At 39.8% G+C, this 15,363-nt stretch overlaps 1 protein-coding gene across 2 annotated transcripts in view; it reads right to left on the reverse strand.

Annotated features, from left to right (window-relative positions):
• vegfc (vascular endothelial growth factor c) overlaps nucleotides 1-11,479 on the reverse strand; it is a 75,371-nt gene extending 63,892 nt beyond the window's left edge. For both annotated transcript variants that reach the window (XM_020609013.1, XM_020609012.1), the window contains exon 1: nucleotides 11,253-11,479. In XM_020609013.1, the coding sequence (XP_020464669.1) occupies nucleotides 11,253-11,369 (117 nt within the window). In that variant the 5' untranslated portion in view covers nucleotides 11,370-11,479. The remainder of the gene's footprint in view (nucleotides 1-11,252) is intronic.
• Nucleotides 11,480-15,363: the final 3,884 nt, after the last annotated feature.

Here is a 15,363-nt window from a genome sequence, read left to right on the forward strand (position 1 = left end):
TAAAAACCTGCTGTTGTATGATAACACCAATAGCATTAGTGTCTATTGCTCAGATTTATAGATCATTAGTCAAAGAAAAACTAGCCATAGGCTAGTGGTTCAGGCGCAGCGGTGAGAGCGCTGTGCCCCATGTTAGAATCAGGGTTGCGTCAGGAAAGGCATCTGACATAAAACACATGCCAAATGTCAACATGTGAGTCGTCAGTGTGACGACTCCTAAACGGGAAAAGCCAAAAGTGACTTTCTTTCTTAGTCAAAGGAAAACTGATGGAAATTAGCACATGCAAAAAGTCTTCCTTTACAGGTGCATGATTTTTGCTCTTTACTACGCATAATGTGTTAACTACACTTTATTTATCCCCATGTGGAAACTTTCTTACTGATGGCAGCGCTGTCAGCCACCAGAGGTTGGGTGTCTGTACCACTGGGAAATGACCACTCTACCTCCTGAGCCACAGCCGCCACAGCCATTTATTGCAAAACAATTGTCAAATCATTCTATAGTGTTTTACATTGTGTTTTCATATCTTCCTGGAAACCATTGCTTTCCAATCATTTACCTCAGCTATAAACAAGTGATTAGTTGTCACAGCACACTAGGGCGGGGACTATGTTTTTGCCAGTGTTTGTTTATTTATGGGTTTGTTGGTTTGTGTGTTAACAGCATAACTCAAAAAGTAAACAATGGTTTCTGATGACAGTTTTTGGAGAGTTGCAGTACGGTCCATGACGCACTTGATTACATTGTGGTGCTGATACCTATTATTATTTGAATTACTGAACTTTTACAAAGCTTGTTCACTATTGTGAGTGGTGGAAAGGCTGTTGACTGTATGTGAGCCTCCTTGTTGCCAAATCGCATGGCTGTGCTGCTGAGAACACAAGCACATATGGAGACAAAGCCCTGGGTTAGTGGCTGAGAACTGTCACTCATTACACCTCATTGTGTGAGACATCGACTGAAAGAGCCCAGTGAGGGGACAACCCAGAGCTGGGGAAAGATCTACTCTAGGCAGCAGCAGCCGGATGAAAGCCAATCAGGATTATCTTGATCCCAGACTGTGATGGCAGAGATTGTGATGTGACAGTGAACTCAGCTGCATGCTTGGCTCACAAGACGAGACGATACATGATATTGGGTTCACGAGAATGAGACAAGATTTTAACACAATTTTTGAGAACTCTATATACAGCATATGACTGGAAAAGGCTTTTATTGGACTGAAAGACAGAAAATGCAAAACACTGCAGGTGCACTTTGAAATGTTTTAACTAATCATCTTGTAATGAATGTCATTTCAGTTCTACTTTCTGAGTATGAGATATTATATGCAGTAAAAGTCAACAATATGCAGCACTGTGAAAGGTTTTGCCACAAACTCAACTGACTGGCTTCTCTCCTTTATGATTTCACATGAGTCTCTTCAGACTATAGAACTGTGTATGAACTACGCCCCAGCTTCTAAATTATAACTGAAGCCGTGTGTGACCTTCTGTGCCATTTCCATCCTCACTGCACTGGAGGGTGGCATCACCTGGCAAAAGCGCTCTGTTGACCAATCACATATGGGGACAATGAGGACGTGGACGAAGGTGATGCACAGGAAGAAGACTCTTTTGTTGACCTTGTTAGCATGAGCATTCACTGCTATTCATTGTTGAATTTGGGCCACAATTAACACACCATAATGGCATGCCATGCATTGTCATTAGTACTGGTTGTTAAACAGTGTTTTTTTTATCTATCAATGCCGACACAATGGTGGTATAACTGATGCTAAGGTAGAGTAGGCTACATCAGCAGCATGGCTAACCAAAACACAATGGAAACTCATGGGCTAGAAACATGAATGAAGCCACTCATGTTGACTTGTCACAACATGGCCATATCATGCCTACAACACTCCCCCTGCAACCCCTCACCTCTGACCAATGCAGCCCCATGCGTTAAAACACATTAGAGAGTTATGTTTTCCTGAACTAATGTGAACATACCATCACACTCCGTCATGCTCGCTTAGTTCTGTTATGTCCTGATATCGCAAGACAGATTTTCACCTCAACGAGAAATATCGTGACATTTTAATATCGCAAGAGCTCTTGGCACGAGATCTCATTCATATGTTAATTATGTATATTTCTTTACATTCTACTTACTCCTTTTAGTGTATTTTTCTGTAAGTTTGATTGTGCTGATAAAGAATTATCACCTGACTCTACAGTTGCCCCCACCTCATTACACCTGCAACTCTACCATTTAGTTCTCACCCACCCTTTTTCACAGTAGTTCAATCAGAGAGAAAATTCTCTTGCCTGCTTTATAATATCTGATCTGAAAAAGCACTGAATGTTCATTTGAGACAGTTATTTACCTATGTATATAGTCTAATGGATATTCTTTCATTCAGTGAATGAATATTAAATAATTTTCAATAAATATTAGGGTCACTGGTAGGCTACTGGTTAAGGAACAACGCCCTCACCACGGTGCCCCGGGTTCAAATCTAGGTTGCGTCAAGAAGGGCATCTGGCGTAAAACACGTGCCAAATGTCAACATGCAAGTCGTTAATGTGGCGATTTGCCGTGGTGGCCCTAAACGGGAAAAGCCAAAAGTGACTTTCTATTCAATGAATAGTAAGAAGACAGAAAAAAAATTGCTTGCCAGATCATTATTGTATTTTTCCTGGTAGCACAACAAGGGGTTTTTATTTGACTGATCTGAGGAGAATCTTAACTTAAAATTAGTTGTGCTTGCTGAAAATATGCAGTAGGTAATTGTTTGCTAACAAGCTCCCCATAATAAAAGCCTTTTGTGCTGCCCCTGTGTAGCAAGCAAGCAAAAAAAACAAGCAATTAAAAATGTATATTATATTTTCATATACTTAATTTGCATTGGGTTTTAAAAAAATAAAGTATATGGTTGTGGCAAGACCCTTTACTAACAAGGCATAAAGTTGACACCAAAGGTCACAGTTTGTGTTCTGTCTTAGGGTTCAAGTCCCCATTGGCTTTTTCAGAGTAATTCTACTTCACTGCATTTGCATGCATTACCTTTCACAAAAAATATATAGGTTAATGAAAATAAGTTGCTGGACCTATTGAAAATGGTAACAACACAGTCTGTGGTCATGCTGACTATGCGCAGCTTTTTGACTCTTCTATCTGCATCTGTCTCCTCCAGAAAAGTCACCATATTTTGAAAATGTGATGAAAAAGTAATTACAAGAAATAACACAAGTGCTGTATATCCCTGCCAGTATTGTTCAGAGGCTTCTCCACTCTAGGGTCAGATTGCAATGGGAAATCCTGCAAGGCTGACAATACAGCAATATGAGCGCAAAGGTGGTTGTAGAGATGGTGCATGGATAATTGCAAGAGGCAGATTAAGGTCTTCAACAAGACTTTAAAAATATTGCTTTGAATTGAACAAGACTCAAACTTAAGCTGGAAGTGTCTACAAAAGGTGTACTGAGATCAGCACTCTTCAAACATCATTGTAATTTCAGTAAGACCAGTAAGTTGCCAATAACAACAAATGCGAACAAATTAATATTTCAGTTCTTTGCTATGTTTGTCCAAACTTTTTGGCACTCACTGCATTTCCATGTGTGGTAAAAGCCCTTTCATCTGGGTCTCCAGGCAAGGCTTTCTATAGAGTCCTATTGTTACCCACTAACAGTTTGGTGCAGGAGCGGTAGGTTGATAGGGCTTACCTTCAGAAAAGCCCCAAAGCAATGAAACAAAAAAAATTTCAGATCTTGCAGGTCAAAAGGAAAACTGGACATAGGAAGCCAATAAAAACACAGAGCTGCTAGGAAAGTCATGAAGACAAATGGCACACAACAGGGTTCACTGGAGAGGCTGACTGAGGATTTTTCCTCCACAACAAGCCAAATGTAGTAAGTCAAATGAGTCAGGGAGGATCTCAGCTGAACCATGTAGAGCATTGTGCATGTTGATGTGTTACATATGGACGGGTGACAAATTAAAGGAAAAGCCTGAATAAATGAGTGTTGAAACAATGAAAGCCGGTGCTGGCATATTTTGGGCCCACTTGTCCCCTTAGTGCAAAGCATCACTGCAAATGAATACAAAGCTGTTCTGAGTGATCACCTTTATCCTGGTGGGAGTCCTCTCTTCCAGGATGACAATGCACCCATCCACAGGACACAAAAGGGTCACTGAACAGGTTTTATAAGTATGCAAATAATGTGAATCTAATGCTATGGCCTTCACAGTCACCAGATCTCAATCCAGTTGAACACCTGTGGAAGATTTTGGAGCAATGTGTTAGGCAGTGTCTCCTCCACCACCATCAAAACACCATGAGGGATTATTTTTTTGGAAGAATGGTGTTGATCTCTGCAGCAGAGAGGTCCAGTCTTTTATTAAGACATTTTATGTTGGGTTTTCTTTTCATTTGTCACCCATCTATACAGCGCCATCAGTCCTTGTCACAACTCAAACTTGGGCTCTTCCAGGCCAGAACTGATGTTGATATTACTGGAGTGAAACTAACATGATTTTAGATTTATGGACTGCACACGACACCTTGCATAGTACTGATTCATTTTCCAATAAATATCCTTTTGACAAGACCCTGTAAGGGCCCACAAGCAGCTTGGGGAGACTGTAATATTCATTATGCTTCACAATACAAACATTTTGAAAGGCTACTAGTGTCTGATGCTAATCTGATATTTTGCCTAGAGGACAGTGCTAGAAAGGAGTTCATGGAGCATTCAATACATAAATCCTTCATCACAGGGTTTTGTATATAAGCAGACTTTTTGTGACACTTGATAATTGTTAGGAATTGTCCTCTGGGGACCAGGAATATCTATATCAGATTACAGTACGTGGCTATCTGTTCGGCAGCTGAGCGTGCAAATGTTTATAATATGCATGTATATAATGTATATTGCCATACATAAAATGAAAGTCAAAATTCTCTCTAATGTTTCGCATGCTATATGTTCAGATGTTTTCTAAAATTATTGTTTAAGCTTCATTTAGTTAGAATTTTATTCACGACATAAACGTGATCTTAGTTACGATCCACATTCTCATTCATGACATTTACTTCATCAGGACCAAACAAAAGTATTAGCATGTAACTAACTCATAGCATGAAGAGATGCGTTCAACATTTGCATCTGAAGACTTGAGGGTGATCTTCATCCCCGTCTCCCCTGAGCCCAGTAGTTCCAACACAGACAGGTGCAGTGGTCTGCTGATCCCCAGAGACCCTAATGCTTTCTCCATGACTGGCTCTGCTCTGGTGCTGTTGCTAACATTAATCATTGTAACTACTTTGGCTTTGGCATTAGCAATGTTGTTTTTCTCTATGTTCAAAGTGCATTTTGGTCTTCTTTGAAATAATGTTACTTAATTCAAAGAAGAAAAATTGGATCATCATTGCTTGCTGTTGTTTACAGTTGTTACTGTGAAAAGTTCCACTGAGGAGGAGGAGTTTTCTCAACAAATCATTTCCTCAATAAATAACTTAAAACAGCATATTCTTCAGTTTCAAACCACTATGCCTACAATTTAAACTTGTTTTTTTTTCATTTTGGTTTTTATTATTATTTTTTATCTTTAATTGCTGAGTATAAGATACTACCACTTGCAGCCACCACTAGTGGGTACTACAGCACCCCCCTCCCCGTGCACGCCTGTGGTCTTCACTCTCTTCACTTCAGCTGATCCAAAACCTAATCTAGCCCTTTCATACATGAATTATGAAAGCAGTGTCAAGATTTTTTTCCTCAGTGTTTTGATTACTCTCTGGGCAACTTTTCTTTTTTTTTTTTGAACTTGCAGTTTTCAAGAAGTTCTTCATTTGTCCACTCAGGTGGACTGAATGCGTTTGAGTTTTTAACTGAAGAAAGACTTTCACAAAACAGAGAAACAATTATATGTGAAAACTAAGAAATGATATTTCAAATTTTGTTACTAGTGTGTTTATATATTTTAACAGTTTCTAACACTGTTCTATGCATTGCAGAATCACTGAACCTCACTCCTCTTCCTAACTCCCTCCTTCCCTTCATCCCTCATTTCGTCACCAGCTTTTGACTTCTCATCCCCTCCCTACTGCCCCTTGTTGACCTGTATATTATTCAGTAAACATATTCAACCAAAAATATTGGCTCTCTGAACACGATTTTAGATGGACTTCAGCTGTATCATCTTGTGCATCAGTTCACCAAGTCTATCTTCTAGGAAAATTGGCAAAGCACCCAGGGTGTATGACTACATCTGTAGCCATTCCCAATTCACTGATCTGACCAGGTTTTCGATGAACCCTGATATACTTCAAATCTGTACATGTATCCAGAGGCCCCTGCTCTGACCCAAACTTTTGCACCCCAAGGTTTGTTTTATTTTATTTGTTTTAATATCTTGCTTGAGGTGGCCTTTGAAGGGAATAATCTGCTCATCAATTGATTGAAATTCTTCACAATCAATTGCTGAATGGAACGTTTTCTCAAGTACATGAATGTACATCAGAATCTGCTCAAATCTGTTGACTGGCATGGCATTTGCTATCAAATCAAGATAGACCCCTTCCTCTGACGACCAGTACATTCTTAACCTTGGGTACCTGAGGTATGACATGACCATATTTATTCCTAAGAATAAATATTCCTAGGAATATTCCTCCCACCAACATCTGACCCACACCAGTCTGCATACAGGACAAATAGTTCCACAGAGGATGCTGTATGTGGATTATAACACCATCCTCCCCCACAAACTGGTGGACAAGCTGGTGGCCCTGGGAATTCCATATTCCACCTGCATATGGATTAAGAGCTTCCTGTCTGGATTCAGCCAGAGGGTGAGAGTGGGCCCATACACATCCATGGCTCTTAGCCTCAGGACTGGCTCACCAGAAGGCTGTGTGCTGAGCCCCCTGCTCTACACCCTGTACACCCAAAACTGCACCCCTGCCCACCACAGCAAAACCATTGTAGAGTTTGATGATGACACCATGGTGGTGGGGCTTATCTCTGGGGGGGATGAGACTACCTACAAGGATGAGATGGAGAGGCTGATAGTGTGGTGCAGAGAGAACAATCTGCTCCTTAATACCTCAAGGACTAAAGAGGTCATTGTCGACTTCAGGAGGAAGAAAACCAACATCTTGCCACTGTATATCAGCGGGGACCGTGTGGAGAGGGTGCCGGCCTTCTGCTTTCTGGGAGTCCATATTGAGGAGGATCTGACCTGGGGTGTGAATACCTCTGGACTGCTTAAAAAGGCCCAGTAGAGACTGTACTTCCTACGGGTGCTCAGGAAGAACAACATCTGCCAGAGACTGCTGGTGTCCTTCTATCGGTGCTCCATTGCTATACCATACACATATACATACTGTATACGTGTATGGTATAGCAGCAGCACAGTGGCTCAGAGGAAAATGCTCCAGAGGGTCATTAATACGGCCCAGGAGATCACTGGCCACCCTCTCCTTACTCTGGAAGAACTACACAGTTCCTGCTGCCTCAAGCCCAGAACATCATTAAGGACACTTCACACCCAGGACGTTCACTCTTTGAACTGCTGCCATCAGGTAGATGGTTCAGAGCAATCAAATCAAGGACCACTAGATTCAAGAAAAGTTTTTACCCAACAGCAGTTACCACACTCAATGCTGCTAAAATATAATATGCCTGTGTGTGTGAGGGTGGCATGAGAGGTCTGTTGTTTATTTCATTTTTCTAGCAGTTAAGTTTTTTATATGGTCTTATTTCATATGTTGTTTGGTTTTTTCTATCACTGTACCGACTGGAGGTCACTCTAAAATTTTGTTGTACATGTTACAATGACAATAAAAGATTATCTATCTTATCTTCTGGCAATATATACATGAAATCAACTGGTTCCGTTAGACATTTACACTGCACTGTCCTATAAAAGGAGGCAAGTCTCCCTCAAACTGGTTGTCTTTAGTTTTCCAGACATTACTTCTTTTTCCTGTTCTTGAGCTGTTTTAGGTGGTGCATCCTCATCCTCAACTCCCTCAGAATCCTCAGCTTCACTGTCACTACTACTAGCACTGGCTAATCCTTCTTTTTCTGGCAGCAATTCATCATCACTGCTACTGGTATCATCCTCATTTCACTCAGATGGAATTTGCTCCACTATCCTGTAGGCCTTTCTATCACGCTCGGCACTTGACCTCTACAAAATATAGAGACATTATCTGTTACTCACATAATAGAACTTATCTGCACAAAATAATGTTTTTGTTACAAAAACTGCTAATTACATTCTAATAGCATAAATAAATTGATTTACAGCTTGGAAATTACTGCAACTATATTATCTTCAATAAAACCAGCGATGCATGATGTGCAATTTAGTGGATAGACGATTCATTGTAATTTCCTCCCAAGATAAAATCAATACTTGGAAAATTTAACAATATGTTTTTTTTTTTTACCTCCAAGGGTCTCCTCCTATAAAATGATTGGCAAGATATTCCTAAGCTAGGCAGCCTTTCTGACTTTCCGTTGGCTATCTTGGGTATAAGAACTGGCTGAGCAGTGGGTGGCAGAGTATGGAATGACACACTAGCGTCCACTGAAGTGGAAAATATACAACTATCCAATCAGAACCCAAGCACAAACAAAAAAACTGCTTTTAAATAGCTGTCCACTGTAGTGATCACTATGCATGAAAGGGCTAGTAATGTTAACAGAAGACTGAGAGCTTGCGTTATTAGCAGCTAGCTAATGAACACTCATACTGCTACCAGAAGCCAAAACCATAGCTAACTAGCTATTAATAATGCTACGTGTCTCACACCATCTCATAATGTTAGCTAAATAGTAATCATATCCAGTTAATGTTCAGACCATGTGACTTCCAGAACATTTGCTGTCAACAGATACAACTTCACCCATGAACCAAATTTGGCTGTCCGAAGTTGTGGTGTCACAAATTCAGTCTGCTGGAGCCTCTTTCAAACAAAATCCACCCCCTTCAGCAGAGGAATGTGAAAACAGCCCATTAATAACAAACTACAGTCTGCACCTACAACAGTCAGTATAGTGGAGGGATGATATTTATGGGTTATGAAAATAAGAATAAACATCTTTAAGCAGAGTGGGTCTTTAAAGAAACTGTTCTTCACATATGCAGTAGTACTTCCATGGACACTTGTAAACAAGGACTGATGTGTAAAATATACACTTTATACTTCACTCACTGTCTTAAACCCTCATACTTTTCTCCACTGAGCAGAACAAAATAGAATTGACCACTCATCTGAAGCTTTATACAAGTAAGTATGAAGATTGAAAACCCTTTCCTACCCATGTGTATTATATATTTTTTTTGTTTTTACCCTAAGAGCAGAGATGAGCTGGTATGAGTTGTTAATTAAAATCCTCAGAACAGGGTTCTAAGAAGGTGTTAAAGGTTGAACACAGGAGCTGAGAGAAGCTCATCATTCCAATTAAGAGTCCACTGTGATCAAATGGCTGCATGTTACTACTTAGCACTTATCCCCCCTTACCCTAGCCCTGAGTCTGTGGAAGCCACGCCACACACACACTTGACCCCGTGACACCTGCATTCACTGGCTCTTTCTCAGGCTAATCCTCCCCCTTGGAAAACTGCTCTCTCTCTTTCTCACTCTCTCTCCCTCTTTCACTGCTTCCCTTCCTTTCTCATCTAGTTTCTCAGTTAGTTCAGCTCCATTCAAATCTGCTGTGCTGGCATTACATTAAAGAAAAGTATGTTTGAATGGTTTATCAGTTAAACTAATAATATAGCACTTTGCAGATGTCTAATAACCATTAAATAAAATACAGTTAATGTCAGTGTTACCTACCAATAAAGGCCTAGTTAAAAATGTGATACATGACATCTGTGTATGTGTACCTCTTTGTGTCCTTGACCTATTAGATCCAGAGGCTCAGCAGAAAAAACATGGCCTAAACCTTTAATGATATCCTGCACACCAAAGCAGATGACTATAATCAGTTCAGCAAATACACTCAAAGAGATCTGGCTTTGGCTTGTGAGCTCTCACTCTTTTGTTTTCACTTGTCCAAAGCCACACACACACACACCAGGGGAAGTGAAGAGAGATAACTGGAAAAAATTGAGTGAGAGGGAGAAAGTGGCCCTGTCAGGTCAGTTTAGTGGCATTTATTTACTGTACATTGTGGGGGATTTGTGTACATTTATGTAAACAGACACACTGGTCTAAATAAAGTGCATGTTTGAGCAGGTTCTGGCCACATTGGTGTATTTTCCCAAGATATATGAACACATCAAGGGGATACTGACACATTTCCTGGGGATAGCAGTGTAATTTTCAGTTCAAAGGTTTTAATAATTCAGAACAAAGCACACTTACAATAAAATCTCATTTATCATCCTGTTGATGCATAAAAATGGTCTATTCTCAGCAGCTGCAGATTTTACATACTGATGAAGCACCATGTTTGTGTCTGCAGTATGTTCTGTTCTTTGGCTTTAACAAATTAAAGAAGCATTCAAGAAATTTAATATTTTGCTATCATAAAATTGGGGAATCTCAGAAAACTAATAAAAAAAGTTTATCAAAATCTAAGCAGCAAAGATATCCTACTTTATTCTTGTGTATAGGTCAAGTACCAAAACTGAATCAGTAGCAGCTCGACCCACCTGTCTTCTAAATGCTCAGTCCTCACATCCAGGTCATAATGGAGAAATGAGGTAACCCTGATGAATCAGTTGTCTTAAAAATTATTGTAGTTTACAAAAATACTGATGATGAGTAAACTGAACTTCATGGTTAAACTGGTGATGTTCCCTTTTAACACAGGAATACTGGTTTGTAGAAGCAGCCACAGTCTGTGCTTAGACTGGGTTTAATACCAGTGATCTTTAAAGCCCGTGTTCATTGTAGCAATATTGTAGCCCATGTTGTACAAAGACCCAACTTAATATAGCCTACACTATGAATTTACATCATTAGGATTTATGCCAACCTCAGCAGGTGGATCCCCAAGTGAAAGAGGGTTTACTCTCCACTCTGGTTTGGTTCCTTCATAGTTTATACCGAAGACGTAATCAGGTGTTTGCCAATAACGGAATATTGAACTAACAAATCAAGAGTCCCTCTAAAACCACATGAAGGACCCTGGTGGTCTCTCTCTGCCCTCACTGGCAGGATCAGGTGAAACGTGCTACGCGCAAAACCACCCAGGTTCACTTCAAACAAGTTCTGGTCGTTTTTCCTCAAGCTTACCGGCTCGTCCATCTGCTCCTGCTCGTAGTAATCCTCATAGTCGCTGTGGCTGATGTCGTTGGCAAGGTTGGTGTAGAGAAGATACGACAGTAAAAGAGATAATCCCAATAGGCGCATGTTTCTAATGTCCTCGAGTGTTTATGATCCGACAACCATAAAAAGGGATATTTTAAAAACCCTCCCCAGTGTGTGTGCTCCCCTCTCCTTCTGTGGCTGATAACACTCTTTAATTTGCTCTCTCTCTCTCTCTCTCTCTCTCTCTCTCTCTCTCCCTCTCCCCCCCTCTCTCTCTAGGTCCAGTACTTGTTCCGCACACATGTGTTTGGGCCCCGCAATAAATTTAAATATGGAAACAGATAAATTCGGTCAGAGCAGCCTGTGGTGTCAATTAAGGGCGTTAAGGTTCAAAATTAAAGGGAAACGAACCTGCCTTCATAATAAATGCGGACAACTGGTCACTTTTCTGATGAAACAGCTAAAAGAAGATGCATGAAGTAATCAATATTTTTTACTGACATCTATCGCCAACTGATAGGAACTGCAACAAAGGCGCCAGCTGCAGAGCCCTACTGCACAGCAAATTTGAAATAGCAAATTGTAACTAGGCCTATGCCTGTATCAAAACAGGATGGTCATGATCTGTGGAATAAGATCTGCTAATTCTTTGTCAAACTGTCACAGCCTCACAGGGCTGGCCCAAGTCTTTGTGGGGCCCTGAGCAAAATTTGATTTGGGGGCCTCCACTGCTTCTTCACTGCCAATACTACTGTATTAATTATTGTCAATGCATGATCATTTGAACTTGTACTGTAAATCTAACACATCCATTATCAGTTTTATTAACTGTAGTCCTTAGCTTACATCAGTGTCAGCCCTGCATGTTTTTACCCTTCTCTGGTTTTTAATTTTAAAAGGTAGCATACTCACAAGAGTGGTAATAAGTGCTAAATACTAAGTGGCATACTGAACGTGGTGTCTGAACAGCAGACAATGTATGTACTGTAAACAAGTTAACCACTAATTGCTTTTGGTTTAAACAAAACTGTGCAGGATAACAGTCAACTGCAATTAAAATCAAATAATGTAAAAACAGTACCTTCTTCAGTAAAGTTTCCTTCGCACATTAAAAATGCAAATGTAAAAACCTGACAATATTACAGAAATTAAATATTTAAATTCATAAAACTTTATTTAGTAAGGCTTTTTTAATTTGATGAGTTACATGTTTTAATTATTGGTAATTATATATTTCATAGGCTGATTTAAAACACCATTTTGTGTGTGTAAATTGGGGAACTATATTAAACGTGCATCTTATTAGTTTTGATCCATTCTTTCCTGAAACACCTTTGTTTCAAAATTTTACGATGAAAGACACTTATAGACAGACAGACAGACAGACCGTTAAGTCAGGAAATCTAAAGTGATTACATTAAAATGTAGGCCTATTATTTTTTCTATTTTGTCTAAAATCACAGTATTTTCCTTTCTGAACTGTCAGTATCAAAGTCTTGGAGTTGTTTACTTATATACCTTTATGCAGCTGAGCCTACAGAAATAAAATGAACAAAATATGGTCTGTTATTGTTTTCTTCTGTTTTGTTCTACAAACACAGGTATATATACTTTAAATTAGATAGTGTTTTACAGCTGTACAAATGTTTTTAATGAAAGCAGGATGTGCAGCTTTGCACAACACGTAGTTGAGATTTGGGAGATGTGCACGTACGACCATCAGCAGCCTTCGTTTACTCATAAACCCCTTCATTGCATAGGTATGCATTGATGCTTACACGTAATTGATGGCAAGTTTAAAATAGCTGTTATTTTGAGAAAACTAGAGCCATGGTCAGCCCAGCATCCACCAGACAGGTTGCCATTTTTTTCTAAGTCCCAATAGATTGGTCTAATAATCTGGTCACGTCTGCGGTCAGTCATCACTCTAACAGATGTTGTGACCGAGGCTGTGTAGTTGTACAATATCATTCTTCTTCTTCTTTCATAATATCAGGTCAGGTCCTTCTAGGGTTGTTTTTGACTGAAGTAGCTGTGCAACTCAGATGATGAGTTTGTGATTTCATCTCCACAGTCTTTTTGTCACTTGTCTTGAAGTTACTTTTCCAGGACAATAACATGATTAGATAATGACTTAGGCCCAATGTTTAGCTTTTTTTCTGATTATCAGGATCATGAGAGACATATCAGCAGAGGCATTATTACACACACTACATATGTCTTGTGACAGCTACATGAAGCAGGGAGCAGTTGTTTGTAGCAGCACAGCGCGTCATTGACACTGGTGGTCTGTCAGCTTTGGAGACTGAAACTTCCCAGACTTTAACTATAGCTCCTGACATCCAGCTTGCTAAATACTGTAGATTCCAGTAATACTGCCATTGTTTTTAAAATGACACAGTCACTGTTTATATAATGTGTTTTCAGTAGTACTTGAAGTTAATTGAGAAATAATCCATTACTTCTTTTTTCACATCTTGTACTTTATATGAAGGATACACAGTACACAGTATAACCCCCTACAGAATGACACATTACAGGACCCATACTGCTCTCCTGTCTCTCCATCTGTAATGATTTATATTAGCCTGGTTATGATCCTCAGAGTATTCAGATAACCACATACAAATATGAGTTCAATACAGCACGATAATCTGTCAGTGTCTATAGGGATGCAATTATGGTCAGTGTAGATTGTGTTACATCTGGAAAAGCCTCAGTGCTATTACAGCTGGAAGTGAAACCTCAACAACCACACATCTTCAAGCTTTTATATAAGAGGGTCTGCATACACTCAGACTACTGGCACAGCTCTTATGTGAAAAACCAGTTAAAACACCAACTCTTGCCTGCTAGTGGAATAGAGAAGTGCTCAGTAGTTTGAGAAGGAAATCTGTCTATGCCACAATACACCCTTTATATCCCCCAAAACCTTCACCTAACCAACACTCATATGATAACAAGCTTTTCTGGTGGAGGTGATAACTGCTCTGCAACCCTGTCTCCTTACACTCTTTTTACATACAGATAAAAAGAGAGACTGACAGTTGTGGTGAACAAAAGCTCTGCAATAATGGAGTGAAGATGATGCTGCTTACATGTATGTAGACTGACACAGCAAAGCTTAGAAGACCCCTGGTGTTGTACCGCACATAGCAGAGAAACATACAAACACTCATGCACCAAAGAGGACTGTCTAACATTTCTGCTGCTTCTAATAACTCAAAAACATAAAAATGACATAACCCATGATCACACTAAGATGAAACAACACTGATTTGAATTGATAGGCTTAAAATTCTAGTCTCCTGCTCCCCCAGCAGAGCATCAGAGCCACTTGGCTGAATCACACACACTAAGGAAACAACTCCAGCTGCTGGGCTGTGTGTCAAATAGGAATAGTGGGAAGGTGTCACAAAAATTACAGTGTATTTTTGAAAACAATGCCCAGAGCTGAAATCTTTCACCATTAGTCTGACCAAGCAAAGCAATGTGCAATTCTCTAGACAGGATGAAAAACGATGTCATGAGAGCAGAATAAAGTGATGGCAGAGACACACTCTCACAAGAGCAGATTAATAAAGCTGTGAATGGAGATAGACGTATCAATTTCCAGAACCTACTGTTCTGGTATATTGTACACTACTCAAAAAAATTAAGGAAACACTTAAATTATACATAAAATCTTGGTGAGTGAATTATTCAAGTTGAAACCCTTTACTAATGTACACTGTGTAATTTATTCAGAACAAAATGGCAAAACAACGGTCAGTGGAAACAAAGTCAACAACTATATTCAAAATCACAGGCTCAACCAAGATGTGTGAATTTCATGATGGCAACTCAGAAGTGTGTATGGTGCTTGTGTGCCTGTATACATTCCCAACAATGTCTGGGCATGCTCCTGATGAGTTGGTGGATGGTGTCCTGAGGGATCTCCTCCCAGACCTGGATCAGGGCATCAGTGAGCTCCTGGACAGTCTTTGGTGGTCCTTGGTGGCTTCAGATTTGATTTGATTTATTCTTTCAAACATGCAGAACAAACGACATCAACACACACATAATTATACAAATCCAACCAATGCTGATTCAGAAT

This window comes from Monopterus albus, unplaced genomic scaffold (genome assembly GCF_001952655.1).
Source record: "Monopterus albus unplaced genomic scaffold, M_albus_1.0 scaffold97.1, whole genome shotgun sequence".
Taxonomy (NCBI): domain Eukaryota; kingdom Metazoa; phylum Chordata; class Actinopteri; order Synbranchiformes; family Synbranchidae; genus Monopterus; species Monopterus albus.